Here is a 19366-nt window from a genome sequence, read left to right as displayed (position 1 = left end):
TATTGTTTCAAATTACATTTATTTCATGCAGCTACCAAAAACCACATTTCTTTTTGTTTAGATTTTCATCTCATGTTCATGTTTTATTTTATTTCCGTTAAAAACATTTTGAATATAGTTTTCATTTTAACTAATATTTGCAATACAATGTACCCATGATTACATTAATTAAAATCTTACTAATTTATCTATAAATGAGTAAATTAGTATTTATTTGCTAATTTACCTAAAATCTTACTAATGTATTTATTAATAATATGTATTAGGATCGCATAATTTGCAAAAAAAAAATGCAGAATTTACAAAATTTCTAAAACAATGTTTAAATGTTTAAAACTTGGTAAGACGCATGTTTAAAATTCAGGAATACCGGTATTTAGTGAAAAGTCCCACCATAAAGCTGTAAAACGCGACTCATACTCAGTGTCAGATGAAGGTTATGATGTAAAAGTGACCGCTGTGATCCTCATGGCGTGCGCGCCCCCGGCCGCGCCGTGCGCGTGCCCATGATCAGTAGACGGTTATGCGGCGCAGAAATCAGGAGCAGAAACAGCGCTGACTGAGCCGCAAAATCGGAAGTGACTTCCAGCAGAGACGCATCTCATTTTTACTTTTTTATCTGGCTGCGTGATTTGGCAGATGAGACACCCCTCGTATAAGAAGGTAAGGGTCGTTTCTGTTCGCTGCTAGCTGCGCTATAGTGAAAGTGAGTCAGGTAAAGTGTGTATGTGGCTGCGAAATTTGCGCCGCCTGCCTGCCTGACTCAAAATGGCGGACAGGCCGTTAGAGCAAAATAAGGGTGGGAATATCAGAGAGCGATGTAAACTAACGCCGGTAATTGCATAACTTGCGTACACTCGTAGATACGGTAACAATACGTTTCTTCAATTCTCATTTCGTTAATTTAAACCTCTTTCTTGACCTGAAATTTGTGACAGCCGGTCTTAAGTGATTTGACCCATAGTAATGTTAGCTAGTTCGTGTTAGCATCCTTCTCCGCAGTAAACTCAATGTATAAGTAATAATAACTGGTGTCATTTTTATTTACGTGTTTAAAAACCTCTTTGGCACCAACGTGGCCTCATATAGCCGTTTAAGTTGTATTTCAGTGGCCGGTGTGTGATATTTGGGACTGGGTGTGCCTGTGATGGTTGAAGGCCGGATTCATCACGTCGATGCCGGTGTATAACTGTGTGCTTCGTTACTGTTATGATAATGTGCTGTTTAATCTGTAAACAGGGGCGAGCGTAATGTGTTGCGCTGTGTTTGCTGAGCCGTTCATGATTATAGTTGGCAAACAAATTGTCGACGTTGACTGTCTGGCTGCCGTCATGTTTTGATTCTGTGTTCAAGACGGAATGTTTTTGAAAAAGATAAACATTGTTTTTAAACGATTTTGCGAGCCACCGGAAACTTAATGGTGAGCAGATATTAATACTTAATGGCTGTGCTTAATTCTGGTTCACCAGCTCAATAATCATGTAGGGGTGTGAACTTGGTTACATTTGATATATGTATATACATGCACGCCTTAGATTATTTAGCTGTCATCACTCTCTCCTGCCACGTGGGCGTTGCCTTACTGTGGCTAATGATTATTATTCATCCGGCCTAATTAATTTTAGGCTACTTTGCCTGAACTTGCCTTATGTCTGACGTCATCCACTGTGACGTCTTTATTGCAATCTAATTCAGATTTTTTTTTCGACCCGATATAAAAGAACACCCCTCCCAGATGAAAATGACAAACTAACCCACATTATAGGCCTTTTTCCGTGAATTCTTCCAGTGTACTTTCATATGTTTAGAATTATTATAAATTAGTGTTTGTTCACACCCGCGCAAATGCTTGGCATGTAATGAGATTTTATTTTTAGATGTGATTTGTTTCCTCAAACCAATGCTAAAAACGTGAATGAATTAAATAAAATGATGGATGCACAGATGCTTTGGCCAATAATCACTAGTGGTTGATAAAGTCAGTTATCTGAATTGTTTAAAAATAGCCGATGATCAGGGCCAATTATATCCTGTCGATCAAAAGGGGGTGGGAATGCGTCCGCTGTAGTTTCTAGGGCTGTCGAAGTTAATGCTATAATAATGTATTGATGTAAAGCATAGACTGCCTATGAGATTGTATAGTAATATTTACTTGGTAGTTAAATAAATAATGCATAATATTAATCTTTTTTTTTTTTTTTTTTTTTTTTTTTTTTTTTTTTTGCAGCTTTGCAATATTCTTCTAGCAACTTTAATATTTAGCATACTTTTATACTTTACTAGTCATGAGGACGTGTATACATCCAATCTTCACTGTTTTCAGTGTATTGCGATAATTTAGTGGGAGCAGGTGTTTCTGACAGTGTGACAGGCCTTTATAAAAGGCACACCCACGCAATTTCGTCAGGTAACAAATAAACAAAATCTAAATTCAACAGCAAAAAATGGATCCAGTCCATTAAATCTCTTTAGTATAGCTAGGTATACATGGACAACATGGTTATTTTTTTACCTTAGGAGTGCTTTATATAGCTGCAAGTATTGACATTACAAAATTAAGTACGTTTTTGTCATTTTTATTTATTTTTTAAATTAAGAGTCAGCTTTATTCATACTTATCCATTTGATGCATTTTGTTGCTCTGTGACAGAACGCCTCATTCAATGAAAAATTCACACCTTCATGTTTGACTGAATTCAGGCAGCTAACAGACAGAATCCATTCAGCACTAGTGGCTTATTCTGTTGTAATGAAAGTATTTGTTTTAAAGGAAAATTAAACAATAACAATTTCTGTTTGACTTTGTAACTCTGTCTGAATTGATTTGTACTTGTATATGTCTACTTAATTTATTTTTTATCCAAAATTGAGAACCAGAAATTTCAGAATCTTTGCTGTTTTCTGTTTTTTGTAAATTTTCAGAATCAGAATTTTTTCTTTTTTTGATTTCATGATTCACATTTTTCTTTGTGCTATAACATAGCAGAGATGTGCCAAAGCATGTTTCTGAATAAATCATTATATTATAAGGCTGAAAGCATATAACGGTCTCAGTGTTGGTCTAGACAGTGTCTCGCCAAATCGACCTTCTGTGTGAACTGAGCAGTGGTTCTTGGAACCCAATTTAAAGCCATATATTTTGGGTTGTGTAATCTGAAATATGGCCAACATCATGTGTACAGATATGTCTTATAGGTTTGTTAGGTTGAAATTCAAATTGAATTAAAAGATTTGTTGATATTGGCTGTCTATAGAAGGGATTCGTATTTTAGAAAGTAGCTATTGACGAGTTTGGTAAGTTTTATAAATGGATTGTAAGAACAGCTTGTGTGTATTTTGATAACCATGTATACTACTGACCTTTGACTTTTGTATAATACAGGGAAGTTAAGCTGACTTATTTCCCCTGCTTGGGACATGAATTGTACTTTTAACTGTATAGTAATTAGTTGTTTATAAGGCAAGAAATACATGTACAGAAATTAATCCAGTATATTAATCCAGTATTACTGATTAGCTGCACATTTAAATTCACATTAAAATAAAAATTCTGCGCGAATGTGTGGCATGCTTCTAAGTGACAGAGCGGTACTCTGATCTGTCCTTTATATAATCCAAAGCTTTTTAAACTCATGTTATTTCAAAGTTCATTTGAAAATATTTTGAATTGCACAAAAGATGGTTCACCAAAAAATAATAATAATTCTGAAAATGTGTCCACTCATCATTTCAGATTCATGAGACTTGTTCATAGCTAACACACAAGACATCAATGTGACTACGTAATTCATCTCAATAAAGTAGTTTAATCCAGGTCATGTAAAGAAACATAGTCGCTTTGTTGAACAGATTTCATTTAGGCTTTGTGTACAAAAGCATTGATCAGAATGCATCCAATAGACAAATGGAGGCTCAAACTGGTTTGAAATGACATGAGCATGAGTAAATGGAGACAGTTTGCCATTTTGTTGTGATTTCTAAAGGATTTTTTCACTTTGATTGGCAAATGAATATGCATTGACTATGCATATGTATTTAGAGACATAAGGTATTCCTAAACAGTTTTGATAATGACCACAAAATAACTTAAAGGATGAAGGGCTATTGAAGTGAAAATTGTATTATTGTGTTTTTGGAATGAACTGCAATAAACATTAATATTTGTTGGTGTTGTTTTCCAAATCCAAAACATAGGCACATGTCAGGACATCTCATTTGCCCTCTAAAGGCCAGATTAGGCATTTTTCACCTGTCAAGCTATTTTAGTTTGCATCGTACAGATTAGAGTGGATATTTGCAGGCTGTCAAAACCGACTGAAAGGATTACAAAGTCTTGTCTCAGTCCCCAACACCCCACTACTCGTCTGGACAACTGCTTTATTCGACCACCATCCCCTCAGGATTAGCGAAGGAGATTTTGCACCACCCACCTCCAGCACTTCTAGTCTGGATGTCATTGAGGGGCTAAATGTTACTGTAGATGTTAGGGCTGGTTGTGATGGGTTCTGTTGAGCGCACATGGTCAGAATGTCATGTTTGATTTAATAATTTGATGTAAGTTGGAGTATGAATATGAAAGCTAATAGATTAATAAAGGCTCCTTTTTATTGTGTTCGCAAAGGTTTTTTTAATATTTATTTAAAAAAAAAATTGAGGGGCATTTACAGTCAGAATTTTTTATCTTGTATGTTACTTTTTCTAATTATTCTCTTTTTTCCCCCCCTCTCATTTTCCCCAGATGGCAAGTGGATCAAATTGGTGTTAGTTCCAGTGGGTCATCAATTTTGTCTTGTGTGTCACTGTGGACAAATTCTCCAAGCTACATAAGTGACGTGGGTTTGCATCAGAGTGTGAGATTATCATCCTACTATTCGTCCTGCTGAGGAGCTGCTCGGGACTGTTTACCAGCTCCCTACTTGGGGCAGAGACAGCGCCCCCACTCACCTGCCAAAATGGTGCTGTCACAGAGGCAACGAGACGAACTGTGAGTATATTCTCACATAACCATAACGTACTACCATATTTGAAATTCTGTCACTTAATATTGTCCAAAAAAACACCACAGGGTCGTAATTGCACTTTTTAGAGAGAAGTCGCATCAGAAGTTATGTAAAATCCCAATAATTAAAAGTAAATGTTTAAATAAAGCTAAACAACATAAACGTTTTAGTTACCCTCACTCCTCAACAATGTTTACAATTTAACAGTATCCTGACTTATACCGACTTGTATTCCTGAAAATATAGTGTGTACTGTGAAATGGGTACATACCGATATGTGATCAAATGAAATGATTTCACCCTGTGAAACCCAACATTAAGTGCAGTTCAGTGCACTAGTAAAGAGCATGACTGGCTGCGCCTCAGGGAGCATCCTGCGACAGCTAGTTAGCTTTAATATTTCATAAAGCCTCACAAACGAGAAGTGGAGGAGGGGTTCATAATTGCGTGACTATCCTTGTGCATTCTTTACGCATCACGTAGCACAAGGGGTCTCTGGGTAGTCCTGGGTGCACTGGAAATCTGAATTTCTCCATTTACTTATTTAAAGAATGACAATGATGAAGAAACTGTTATGATGTAGGTGAAAGGGCAGTTCTGTTTGACACTTGATGAGCACTTTTATGCGTCTTTGTTTGCTGACCGCCTTGTTTGGAATGAAAGTTATTGCTGGAAGCTTGTGCACAAAAAGCTTTAACCAGTTGATTGTAATTCAGCAGCTCACATAATTATAACTTCAATGAAATTAAACCATGCTTTACAGTGTAATTTCAGCTCTACACAAGGTGACCTCACAAAAATCAAAGGTAATGACGTGATGTTGTTACAACAAAGGCTCAAGTCGGTTGTGAGAGCAGTGCAGCATCTGGAAATTTTAGAGATCACACACAAGTGCAACAGCAGTAAAATGTAAGCAGTAGGAACAGCAAATGTGTTAACAGTGTAAATGAGAGTGTATACATTCAAAACTGCTTATGTTTCCGATGTCAACTCAAATTTATGTTGAGGTTTTGCATTGTAGCAGATGCAAAGTAAATAGTAGAAGATAGTGGACCAGTTTTGGATGGGGCATTTAAAAGGGTGAATTGTATAGGTAATGGATATTTTCCCCGTCTTCTGCCTTTTCACAGCTTAGAGTAGATACTAGTGAAGGGCTTGAGACTGACTGTTCTTTGAAGCCTGATGGCATTACAATAACCTTTTGCAGTGTTTGCACTCTTCGGAAAGCCAGCTTATGGGCGGTTGACTTACAGTTGTGTGTAGATAAAATTGGGATTAGTATTTTAATGGGAAAAAATGCACACAACCATAAGAAATTCACATTTAATGAGGTGGCTGCTCTTTGGTTCCAGTTTTTGCCTATGATGAGTGGACGACTTTGAGTTCCTCATTTTCCTTCTGAAAAGTCACTGTTACTTAAACTCAATTGTGCTGACATCACTGTCTAAATTTAGCCCATTGGCCAGCTCATGAAATATTCACCATCATCAAAAGAGGTGAAAGTCTCATTTACATAATGAAGCACAGGAAGGGAAAAGAAGAGGCTGTGTTTTGAGAGACGGGAGTGAAAGTGCTCAGTCCTCCATTTTGCTATTCCTGCTGTGTCATTTGAGAGTTTTTCCATCCTCAGTGGTGAGTGTCCATGACAACCAGGGCAGTGTGTTTTGGTTACTTCCCAGTCTTTTTTTTTTTTTCCCCCCCTCAGTCTCTACCATCATTATAATAAGATTAATAAGAAATGAACATTCTTACAGAGTTGTACTGCCCTAACTGCACTCCTTATTGCCATGTAGACATCACAGTTACATCAGTTGCAGCTGTGTGCGCATTGTGGTGGCAGAAAGATATTTTTGTGCCTTTCGGAGAGAACTCATGTTTCTGAACTGAGAGGGAAAGCGAAAATGACAATTTGTTTTTAGAGTTGAGAGAGATAATTTTGGAATTTGCTAGTTCTTTAATTACATAGCTTTCATAGTCTGCTACTATCTACCATGGCCTTGTTCACACTGCAGCTAAAGACATTTGTCACTTCTATTAGATCTTTTTCTGCACACAAGTTATCTAAATTATGTTATTTCATGACTGATTCTTGGATTCTGTAAAAATAATATAGCTGATTCAGTCCTGTATTTGAATGCCATTGTCACTCACAAAACTTCAGTCCAAGTGTTGATGTCTCTAACAAAATTCACACGGATTTGTAATTGTGACCTGCTGAATATTGACTTCATCGCCGTCACTACTAATGGGATAAAGTGCGGTCTCGACATTGAACATTTACTGTACATGCATTAAATCTTAATGGATTCGGTGACGATCACAAACTGATTATTTTCCCGTAGAGGACAGGCTTAGGAGCATGATTCAACATCTCTTTGTCTAATAAAATCACCTCTCTCTCTCTTTCAGAAATCGAGCAATAGCAGATTATTTGCGCTCTAACGGCTATGAGGAAGCATATTCTGTTTTTAAGAAGGAGGCAGAATTGGATATGGTAATAGCATGTTTTACACTAAGCTTCAAAATGAAAAAGATACACTACTAGGACTCATTCTTATTTGTAATTTCTTCAGAATGAAGAGTTGGACAAGAAGTATGCAGGCCTTTTGGAAAAGAAATGGACTTCAGTCATCAGATTACAAAAAAAGGTCAGTAAAAAAATATTTTAGTGCATTCTTTTAACTCTTACATAATTGCACAGGTATCAATTTTTTAAGATGATCAATCACAGTTTTTCCTTATTTTTGGTAGGTAATGGAATTGGAGTCCAAACTAAATGAAGCTAAGGAAGAAATCACTTTAGGAGTCCCGGTGGGACAGAAACGAGACCCCAAAGAGTGGATCCCACGTCCGCCTGAGAAGTACGCCCTCAGCGGCCACAGAAGCCCTGTCACACGCGTCATCTTCCACCCTGTGTTCAGCCTCATGGTCTCTGCCTCAGAGGATGCCACTATAAAGGTGTTTTTTTGGGGGGGAGGGGATTCTGTGTATTTGTGTTAGATGTTTTGACTTTGATAGGCTGCAGAAGTATGAATGCATATGTTGTATGGATGGTGTGTTGTGCCATGCTTCAGTTTTCATATCCATCTGCTCTCATTCTTTTCTGCTGAGTCACTGAGTGTCTCCATGGAGAAATCGTGATGCTCTGGTTTCCCAGGGCAACGGCGCAGTGAGCAGTTCTCTGGACACCAGACAGTGCAGTTATAAGCATTCTCAGCCTGCATTTCTGTCAGATCTTTCTTTGCGCATTTCATTGTTCCTTCCACATGTCAAGACATGGATAGATCCCAAATAAATATCACAGCTAGACTGCTCAAGACATTTTGCATCTTACCTTTTATACAGGTTTTATAGATCTCCCCTATGTTCTCTGTTGTTTAACCTGTTGCCATTTGAAACGGTATACTCTTGTATGCCACATATAAAACCTGCTTTGCTATTGCTCATTTAACATTCTACATTGAAGCTTTAGTGTAAATTAGAGCTTGCAGAAATAAAATTATACTAGTTGTCCAGAAAAGTAGCTGACGACTCAGAGCGTTAATATTTGCCTAATGTAAATGATGCTGTGCAACTCTAGAAGTCTTTGGTGTATTGGGGAAATTTTGGCTTGGGTAAATGAAAAATATTTTAATATATATTTTAAGATGTTCTAACTATGGCACAATAATAATGAGCATCGTGTTTATTATATATGTTTATATATATATATATATATATATATAAGATTACAATCATGTATATGTTATTAGATCGTATCAGTTATTGAACAATTTTTATACTACTATATAGTTTAGAATTTATTCTGTATAATATGATATGAATTATATTATCATTATGGTTAGTGCGTGTGCGGCCAAACACAGGGCAAGCGTGCTCCATCTACCCAAAAAGCAAAGTAAAATGATTTTCTCCAAACATTGGCAATGGCATTTACCTGTTGTCTGCAGCTTTGTTTTCTTTTTTTTTTTTTTTTTTTTTTTTATCCACGATGATAACACTGAAGTTGTCTTTTCAGTCGTGTATACTGTGTGTTTAAATTCCATTCTAGTTATTGACATTTGTAAATACCACAAAAAAAGAGTTCCTGCTGCCAGTGTGAATACAACCAGGAAAATGACCCAAGTTAAAAAAAAATTGGTTCTCTACGAATGACCCAGATGGCTAGTTCTTAGAACTACACTGCGTGAAAGCCCCTATGTTTTAGAAGTACCCAGAGCACTCAGATGTTTTTGAAAGTGTGAAACATTATTATTATTATTATTATTATTATTATTATTATTATTTAGAAACAAGGGTGTAAGTATGTTCTGTTGCATTGTTTTGCAGGTTTGGGACTACGAGGCTGGGGATTTTGAGCGTACCCTGAAGGGTCACACTGACTCAGTGCAGGACATCTCCTTTGATCAGACTGGAAAGCTGCTGGCTTCTTGCTCCGCAGACATGACCATCAAACTCTGGGACTTCCAGGGCTTTGAGTGCATCAGGACCATGCACGGTACATATTTCCTGTGTTTACTACCACATGATTACCATTATTCAAATCTACAGCTGGAAGAACTTCCTTAAATGGCCTTTGACAGCCACCTCCAATATAGGCTTAAAGCTTACTGGGATCCTCATTAGTGTGCTGGAGAATCCTCTCTCTGGATGCTGAGACTCAGTCAGGACCTGTTGGTCCAGGGGGAGGGGTAAAGGTTTGTTTGGGGGCAGGATTAACCAGGCTGACAGCTTTAATCTCTCTCTCAAATAACAAACGTGCCTCTTTTAATCATATGCCACAAGTCCTGTCCTTTTACATCAATCAATAGATATTTTAAATGAAGATTTGTGGGGTTTAATGGATGGTTATGCTTCTAATCGAAAGTCCAGTAGCTTGAGTCTAACTGTAACTAAGCTTCTCTATGCACATTTTATCTTATTCATATTTCTCACATCCTCAGGACATGATCACAATGTGTCGTCAGTTGCCATCATGCCCAACGGTGATCACATAGTGTCTGCTTCCAGGGATAAGACCATGAAAATGTGGGAGGTGGCCACTGGGTGAGTAATACTGAAGTGCATTGTGTGGGAAATTGTGATCTAAATATTGTATTGAAGGATTTCAGTGAGTTACACGCGTTTGAATGTCTTGCAGTTTTTGCAATGTTATTGCCTCAACATAATTACATAATTTTTCTATTTATTTTTTTGCAAAACAATTCAAAGCATTTTAGAAGGATATGCATGTCAATGTATCATGCTTCTCTATTGTCTTGTCACAGATACTGCGTGAAGACATTCACGGGTCACAGGGAGTGGGTGCGTATGGTCCGGCCCAATCAGGACGGCACGCTATTGGCCAGCTGCTCTAATGACCAGACGGTGCGCGTGTGGGTGGTGGCCACCAAGGAGTGCAAGGCGGAGCTGCGGGAGCACGAGCATGTGGTGGAGTGCATTTCCTGGGCCCCTGAGAGCGCACACCCCACCATATCGGAGGCTACAGGTTCTGAGGTACATTGTGTTGGTTAATGCGCACTTTACCTCATTTGCCTTTTTCTGCATCACCTTGTCATAATGTCTTTCATCAATAATTTATCATGTTTACTCTTCTTCCAGAACAAGAAAAGTGGAAAGCCTGGGCCGTTCCTGCTCTCCGGATCCAGAGACAAGACCATTAAAATGTGGGACATAAGTACTGGCATGTGCCTTATGACACTGGTGAGTTAAGCTATCGTTCAGGCAGCTTGATTAAATATATCTATATCTATAGCTATACTGCCTGTGTGACGTATCATGAAAATTAATATTGCATGTACCAGCAAAGAAAGCGTGAAAAAAAAGATTAACCCAGTAACTTTAGTTTTAGTAAGGCTTTTTCTGCGAGCCTTTTAAAAATGAGCATGTCTGATCTTGCTCCTCTAGTGACGTTGCAAAGGGATCTCATTATAACTTTAACGCCCCTTAATCTGTACATTTACTCTGTACATTTTTGATTTCACAAGCCATAACGGTGTAGCAGTTCTAATGCCATGGTGAAAGTTGCTAACTGTTTTGTCTTTAGCTGCACAGACGATCACAGCCCCAGATACAAAATAAAGTGCATTTATCGATTTATTTACTGTAACATATATATTGCAGCTACACAGATGTAATATAAACATGCAATTTATTTCCCAGCTGATTTTTATGTCCTCTATAACTTGTGTGTGTGAATGAGAACAGTACTCGCATGCTTTCAAAGCCGCTGTCTGTGTGCTTTGGATGAGTGCACTCAGAAAACCCATCACTACTAAATAAGGCATTTTCAAAATGATCTGTGGGGTATTTTGAGCTGAATCTTTAAAGCTCTGGGGACCCCTAGACTTATATTACAATGTAAAAAGGGTCATAATATGTCACCTTTAATATTTATGCACTACAGAAGCCCATGTCATCCACATAATGGAAAACATTTTTTAACTGAGATTGAGATAAGAAGTTGTAATTCAGTGATATTGTGACAGATCAATATTTAATGTTAGTTATCAGTAAATATATGAAATAGAGATTATGACATTTGTGAGATTTCGCAGGCAAATATATGCATTGTTACACTTTTGATAATAGACCATGTATAAAGCACAAAATAGTCCCTTTCAAACCAAGCAACTTTCAGCTTGAACCCGCTGCAAAGTCTGCATGGGAAATATGAGACGTTGAGACATTAAGTAACATCTAGGAAGTTGGAATGACTTTTTTCTCATAATTTTGACTTTGTACTAATTGGCTGCTATTTTCAGCTAAACTCATTCAGTTTGTCATAATTTGGATACTTTTTTATTAAAATAATTGAAACTTTTTTAAGACTTGCCTTTTCTTATTTGTGGGGGAAATAGGCAACCGTTTATTTATATAATGGTCAACATTTTTAAACATTAGTATGTTATATTTTGACACGGTCATTATGCTGAATGCTGAGTTTACAATTTCTGAAAAGTGTTTTTGTTGTTTTTTTTGTTTTTATCCAATTTTATGTAAAGAGTCATTCACAGTCCGGTTACATAATGAGTTATAATTCACATTTTGGGGAAATGTATTCATGGTTTTTCATGCATATAGAAATTGTGCTCTGGAATGGTATACTGTTTGTATATATCAGACTTTATTACTGTGTTTTATTTGATTGATTGGTGAAGTATTTGTAAACTGCTTATTTTAAATGCACACTGAATTTATTTTCTAATGTACTAGATCTACTGAATCGTATTTCAAATTCTGGGCATTTTTTCCATTATTTCATCTTGTACTTCTCTCTCTTCTCAGGTCGGTCATGATAACTGGGTGCGTGGTGTGCTCTTCCATCCTGGTGGGAGATTTGTAGTGAGCTGTGCTGATGACAAGACCCTGCGTATCTGGGACTATAAGAACAAGCGCTGCATGAAGACCCTGAGTGCCCATGAACACTTTGTTACCTCTCTGGGTAAGCCAAGCAGATGTCTGCCTGGAAATGGTGAAATTTGGTCCCATTAGACTAGTCGGTCAATGCAATGTTCATCCTTTCTTCCACAGATTTCCACAAGACTTCTCCTTACGTGGTGACAGGAAGTGTAGATCAAACGGTCAAAGTGTGGGAATGTCGCTGATTGCCATAGGATCCGCCCCTTCCCTTTCCCCGAATGCCACCACTTTGGCCACTCCCACACCTGCTCTTCAGGATGCACTCATTACTATGGTTACCACCTCATCCAGCTCTCTTCTAATAACTATTGTCCTTTTATGTAAAATACTCTGGATGTAGTTTGAGCTTATTAAATGTTACACAAGACACTCACAAGGTAAAAAAAAAGAAATAAGTAAAAAGTAAAACAAGTATTCTTGCATGGTGAATCCAGACCTTGTATACTGTAAATTTTTTGCTTCTCCTCATCTAAAGTACCGTAGGGATGCGGAGCACAGGTGTTGCTCTCGCCTCAAGCGTTTATGAACAGAAGGCAGAATGATGCTGTTTGGGGAATTCAGGATACAGGGCACTCAAAACCGTTCTGTTGGACGTTTACGTTTTTTTGGGGTTTTTTTTGACGTTTGTCACATTCTGCTTTACAGAACAGAGAGACTTTTAAACATTTAAACTGACTGAAGATGAACAGCTTGACGTGTCTGTTCCGGGGCTCTGTAATGTAATTTAACTGCGTTGAACGCCTGGACGCTCAAAAGATTCGTCACTTAAGAAGCGGTAACAACTTTATTGAACCGTTCTCATCCACGAAGTCCTTTTCCATTTAAAAAAAACGGGCAAAACTACATGCAATTCCATTAGAAAAGAGTGCAGGAAACACACTATAAGAAAAGGAACCGCTTTTAAAAGGACATGGATCAGTAAAGTGCACTTGTCCCTGGAGAAAATAGGGTTTACATTTTTTTTTTTTTTTTTTTTTTTTTTTTCTTTTCTTTTTTTGTACAGAAGATATAATTCTGACACCCTCCGTCACCACGTCTTGGATATGGAGGACTTTGACATACTTTATTTACTGATAGAGGGCAAGTGAAGTGCCATTTTACTCATTCTTAATTGCGCACATTCACCATTTCCAGGACTGCGTTCAAGTTTCAGGACAAGGCGCTCCACACAAATGCAGCTACATCTCCTCCCAGATATCGCTCTGACCGCCCACATTCTGCCTCCCTATTCTCGAAAATGACTTTGAATTCGGTCATAGGTTTCATTAACCCTTCCTGGCGAAATGCTCTGCGTCATTGATATAGCGCTTTCATTGCTCTATCATTCTGCTGCTTGCTTGCACCATCTGCTGCCCGTCCGCTTGTGAAGACTTCAGGAGACATTGCTCGTACGGGCTTTTTTTTGATGTGCTCCGTGGTACCGCTCAGCGACCGTGTGCCAACGAGCTATCTAGTCGGTCTCTCTTGATTCAGGGAGGTTTTTGGCATTGCAGAGGAAGATGCTCTTTTTGAGGACGACACCTCCACCGTAGATCAACGTGCAATATCTATAGGCTGCTCTGTGTTAACTATTAAGGTGTGTGTGTGTTTTCCATGAACACAGTTCTAGGAAGATGGCCTCCTGATCAGATTAACAGGACAGACAGACGAAAGTTGCGACAGGAGCGAGTTTGAAAGGTCCTCCACTGGCTGCCATACAAGGCAACAGTTAGCAGCGTATAAGGCTACATCAGTGGTGAGTAGTTTGCTGTGCTTGCTGGTCCGCAGCGTACTGTTTTCCGACAGTAGAGTCATGTATGCCCAACCACTGCCATCCCAAAGCTGTGTATGTAGAATCTATGGATGTGTGCGTGGACGTCACTTCCTGTCTGTGAGCACACAGCGGACTCTGACTCCAGCTATTCGCTTTCTCTGCCTTGTTAATGTACTGAGAATCCCCAATATCGAGGACTTCATTCTGCTTTTTGTGGTCTCACTGTTGACACACACTCGTGCACTCACATAAATAAATAAATGTCCATCAGTATATCTTGATGTCATTGTTTGCAACATAATTAAAATAATAAAATATCTGTAAATATACATCAGCCCATCTATTGTTGTTTTTTTCCATCAACAGCGGTGGCAAAAATATTGCCTTTCTCTTTTGTCCAAAAACAGGCGATACATTTGTGGAAAAGAGTTTATTAATTCAAAAAGTTAACTGAATCAAGTAAAATTCAATGTGTGCTTTTTTAGGTAAAAATTGTTACTGTCATTTTTAAAATAAGATCCATTTTGTAAAGGTTTTAAATTAAAACTTTGTGTCTATCTGAATTAATTTGGGCCAAATCAAAATAGGCATATGCATAATATTAACCATAAAGAAGCCCTGAATATTTGTGCCCTTTGTTGCGTTTTAGAATATAAAATAAAAGGCTTGTGCTGGTAGATGATAGTAAGAGATGACGCTTGTGTTTTATTTCATTCATATCAAGATTGTTATTAGGCTAATATTACTAATTAATATCGGAGTTTATTTGTTCATTTATACGTTACAAGCAAGCACGCACGATTCAGTTGAGTTTATGAACGCTGTGGTCAGAGTCGTTCAGATGCGTCATCGCTGAAAAAGCGCGTTTTTTTTTGTTGAGTGCGCGCGGCTGACTGAAGTCTGCCGTCTCGTGAATTCTCTAAACAACAAAAACGAGTGCAGAAAATAGAGGGGAGTATTTTTAAGCGCATTAACTCGCGATTATGTTGTTTGATCAAATAAAATAAACTTTGAATAGTTGTAAATGTAAGCATTATACCTAGTAAATTACAATGTTTTTACTAAACTGATTTGTTGAATAAACTGTAGTAAATAAAGGCGAAGCATATTGCCCGACACACATAAAGTAGTATGTAATATTAACCATAACTTTGTGAGATACACATATACATATACATACACACACACACACACACACATTTGTCGGCTTGTTCTGTACACTGATCTTGTGTCTGCAACAGTGACTTTGTTCTGACCTTGCACGTCTAATGATTCCATGCCTGAGAAACTTCAACAGTCTGGCGCCAAAACAGCAGTTTCCATGGAAACGGTGGGTGATGCAGCTGGACACGGCACTGAAGACGTCAATAATTCTTTTTTTTCCACTCTAGCTTTTGTTTATCTTTATTTGCTTTGTTCCTGGAGATAATACAAGCCAACAACTGAAGACTAAACTATTACAGCGTTTTCATTGTGTTTCTCTGCCACGTGTGCATTTGTAGATGGCGTTTGACAAACCAGAAACTACTTTATACAAACTTATAATGCTCCTAAGAGAGGTATAGTAAAAATAACACCGTTTATGTAAAAGCAAATGATATGTTTTTGTTTAAGGCCACATTACATTCCAAATGTTGAGAGTATTAGGAAAAATAATATATTTAAGCGTACTACATCAGAAATTTAAACACCAGATACTGTATCCTGGCAACAGTCTCACTCTCTCACTCTCTCTCTCTCTCTCTCTCTCTCTCTCTCTCTCTCTCTCTCTCTCTCTCTCTCTCTCTCTCTTTCTCTCTCTCTCTGTGACAGAAGGCTAAATTCTTTCTATGGAGTCGACCAATGAGATGGCCATTGTTTGTAAAAGATTCAATGTCCAGCAATGTGACATTTTAGCCAATGTCTCCATGTTCTGCTTTATATAGAAGTCTGTGTTATAGTATAAACTGAGAAAACAATAAGCTATTAAAAATCTGGTGCTATGGCATCGTTGGTTTAAAAAAAAAAGTGTCAAGTTATTGGCATGTTTAACATCATTGTAATGTAAAAAGCAATAGTTTTTCTCGTTTTAATCTCGCTGCTCCTAGAATACCACTAGAGGGAGCACTTGCATAAGGAAACATGATATAACGGGCTCATAAAACATAATTTAGAAATAAGTCAGTTAAAACATCTAGTCAGTATATTCTTTCTGATGTATGTACAAAGATTTTTAGCATTTTACTGTTATTACGATTTTATTACTACATTTTCCAACCCTTTTCAATTAAAAAATTAGAATTTTTTTTAATATTAAATACTTAAAACATTCTATTTGAAAACATCATTGCGAAGATTATAAAAACATAAGAATTTCCACTATTAGAGGATTTAATTATACTCCTATGATTTTATATTAATGTTTAAACAAGTAAATTCAAATATATACTATATGCTCTTTTAAAAAAGTACAAAATCTGTCATAGAGCGGAATTGTGCATATTAACTTAAAAGTACATACCCAAATGGTACTTTTTCTTTTGCATTGCATTATGTGTAAAACATCTGAAACCCAAGTCATAATAGGCCCCAAAAGGCCTATAAAAAACCCCGGTATGTATTTTTATAGCTGTGTCTCATTCACAAAGTGCTAATCATTATGTATTTTTTTTTATTGTTTATGTCTCTTCTCTGTCAAAACAGATCCAGTTGCTTTATTTAATCTGTCATACACACTTCCTCTAATCTCCAGTTTTTGTTTCTTTCAATTCACTGAATTATAAATGATAAATCATTTAGATGTTGTATGAAAATATGGAGATGCTGTTACAATGTTTCAGCGGTTGACTCGAAAGACATCTCACTTTATCATCCCAGCTTTCTGTGAACCAGTGAGAAGTCACTGGGAGGAGCTGTGAATGACACTCAGACTGCAGACTATTAGTGTTTCGTGTAGTTAGTAAAGATTGTGCTGTCTATTACATGAGCTGCATCTGCTACCCGTGCCTTTGTGAAACAGCTGCGCATACCCGGGCATGCACTTAATGTTGACTGTCTGTGTGTATTTGTATGTATGTGTATTACCATGTTTTACGCAGTTTTGAGCTCCGTGCTGATTGGAGGAGAGACTCTGACTGTGTTCTAGTCATCTAGGGTATCCCTACAAATCAGCCAATCACAGTCTGTTGCCATGCAAGCTCTCATTCATAGAGAAGTCAGCATGCACGAGCCACAATGCTGCTACACAATTGTGAATTTTAAAATAGTACAAGGTCCATTAAAAAGTCTTTATATTGTGCTTTTTATTATTATTATTAATAATAATACTAATAATAAACGTTGTGGATTATCATTGCACTTGACCAAATTTTGGATTCAGGCCATTTTTGGTAATAAAGGTAATAAGGTCCTTTCATCGTGCATTATTACGTAGTTTTTAAAATAGTCCAAAGTATATTAATAGTTAAAACATTAATAGGCCTACTAAGTGTTTGATATATGAGATGTTGTATTATTTATATTAAAAAATAAATGAATAAGTATGGTAATGTTTAAATACTGAACAGCTTTCCAGATATAAATGAAGTTTCGGCTTCAAAAGCGTTTGACTTGCATACAGAAACAGAAACGTTTTTCATTTTATAGGTATTACTTTTTTACTTATTATATTTTCAGATATATTGAATAAATCACAATAATGTGTTCATTCCGTAACAGAGCCGGACCGCCTGCCTGTAAAACAAGTTGACCTGAACATGACAGTAACGTTACTCATAACTGCGTCGGTTTACCGAGCCCTCGGTTGCTTAAGAACTTTTATTATTTGCAGTCAATATTAAACACACACTAGACAAACATACCGCCTAAAACACAAAGGAAAAATAAATTCGTATGCTTTTTTTCCCGCAAGATTCTTGCGTTGTTTTCGTCGGTACAGAGAACATTGACTACCCGAAAGCTAAACCACGATCTGGGCGTGGCCATTTCGACACTCGTTCAGGATGATTGGCAGGTACCAAGACAGCGAGGCAGGCTCATGCTCTATGGCAAGCCTCTCAACATGTAAAATTAAAACTTCATCCCGTGTATATTTTGTTACTAACATAAAAGTAGGTTGCAATAACAGCTAGTTTTTCGCAGTATTACATAAAAATATCTATTAGAAAATGTGTAACATTTTAATTACCAGTAAACTTTATAATTTAACTATATGACTATACTAAATAGTGAGGTAATAAATTATTATTATTGTTATTATTATTGTTGATTTGATTACAAAAACTGGGTTTAGATACTAGTGGAAACAAAGACCCAGCTTTGAGATTTTGTCATTTTGTAAGAAATTCAAACAAGAAATACCATTTTGTGGCAAATACCATCACTGTAGAGCCTCAGTTCATTCAGCACGTGAACCAATCATCTCCTCCACTTCATTAGTTATAGCACAAAATAAATATGAATAAACAACAGAAGGTGTCTTCTTTCAACCACTGAAAGATGGAAGATGCAAACAACAGTCATCAAATCTGAACGGAGCTCATTTTGTGCATAAAATTATAAGATCTAAAAAATAGATGTAGAGGGTGTCAGACAAAAAGTACTAAATATGTGCATGAAAGGTGCGTGTGTTACTATAAGAAACGCTGTCGCTGTGTCCGAAATCACATACTTCCCCACTATATAGTAGGCAAATATGTCCAAATTCATAGTATTTGAAAAACAGTAGAGGAGAAGTACCCAGATGACCTACTGCATCCGCCTGAATTCTGCAAGTATGCATATGATGAACACTTCATTTCGTGAATCAGATGTTAATGTTTTTTTTTCTTTAAATTTTAGCATGACACGTGACAACATCAACATACATATGACCGAATTCCATTCATACTACCTTCATTCATGCTATATGGAATATACTGTTTTAACGGTTGGGAAGTATGTTCAAATTCAGATGGGGTACCTACTCAAGTAGTATTCAGTTTCGCATGCAACATGCATGTTTTCTTTCCGAATCAGAATGGCTGGTAATAAGAAATAATAGGTTTACATAAAAATGTTTACTTTTAAAGATAATTATATTGGAGAACTGTTGTGATCAACACACAGCTGTGTTTCATTACTGAATGAATCCACATATTTAAACTAATTGAATGAGTCAATGATTCAGTGAACCGTTTATAAAGGTAGTCACTTGCTTCGTTTCAGACTAAAT

At 37.1% G+C, this 19366-nt stretch overlaps 1 protein-coding gene across 2 annotated transcripts; it reads left to right on the top strand.

Annotated features, from left to right (window-relative positions):
- The first annotated feature begins 502 nt into the window (after positions 1-502).
- pafah1b1b (platelet-activating factor acetylhydrolase 1b, regulatory subunit 1b) lies at positions 503-14504 on the top strand. 2 transcript variants are annotated; one of them, XM_043221477.1, is made up of 11 exons: positions 503-663; positions 4739-4984; positions 7410-7494; positions 7574-7648; positions 7752-7958; positions 9330-9498; positions 9944-10046; positions 10268-10496; positions 10602-10703; positions 12288-12444; positions 12534-14504. In XM_043221477.1, exons 2-11 carry the CDS (start codon positions 4953-4955, stop codon positions 12605-12607), a joined length of 1233 nt encoding a protein of 410 aa, XP_043077412.1. In that variant the 5' UTR covers positions 503-663; positions 4739-4952; the 3' UTR covers positions 12608-14504. The 2 variants fall into 2 exon arrangements, with proteins under 2 accessions (XP_043077412.1, XP_043077413.1); XM_043221478.1 differs by lacking the exons at positions 503-663; positions 4739-4984 and having other exon boundaries at positions 7460-7494; positions 7574-7647; positions 7750-7958.
- The last annotated feature ends 4862 nt before the right edge of the window (positions 14505-19366 follow it).

This window comes from Puntigrus tetrazona, chromosome 21, assembly GCF_018831695.1.
Source record: "Puntigrus tetrazona isolate hp1 chromosome 21, ASM1883169v1, whole genome shotgun sequence".
Classification (NCBI taxonomy): domain Eukaryota; kingdom Metazoa; phylum Chordata; class Actinopteri; order Cypriniformes; family Cyprinidae; genus Puntigrus; species Puntigrus tetrazona.
This window is presented reverse-complemented; position numbering and strand designations above follow the sequence as displayed.

Bases quoted from the DNA above. Each gene is read 5' to 3' on its own strand.
- pafah1b1b (XM_043221477.1), top strand. From the start codon at position 4,953: ATGGTGCTGTCACAGAGGCAACGAGACGAACT. The intron at 7,649-7,751 runs GTCAGTAAAAAA...TATTTTTGGTAG, and splicing joins TCATCAGATTACAAAAAAAG to GTAATGGAATTGGAGTCCAA. The intron at 10,497-10,601 runs GTACATTGTGTT...CTCTTCTTCCAG, and splicing joins CGGAGGCTACAGGTTCTGAG to AACAAGAAAAGTGGAAAGCC.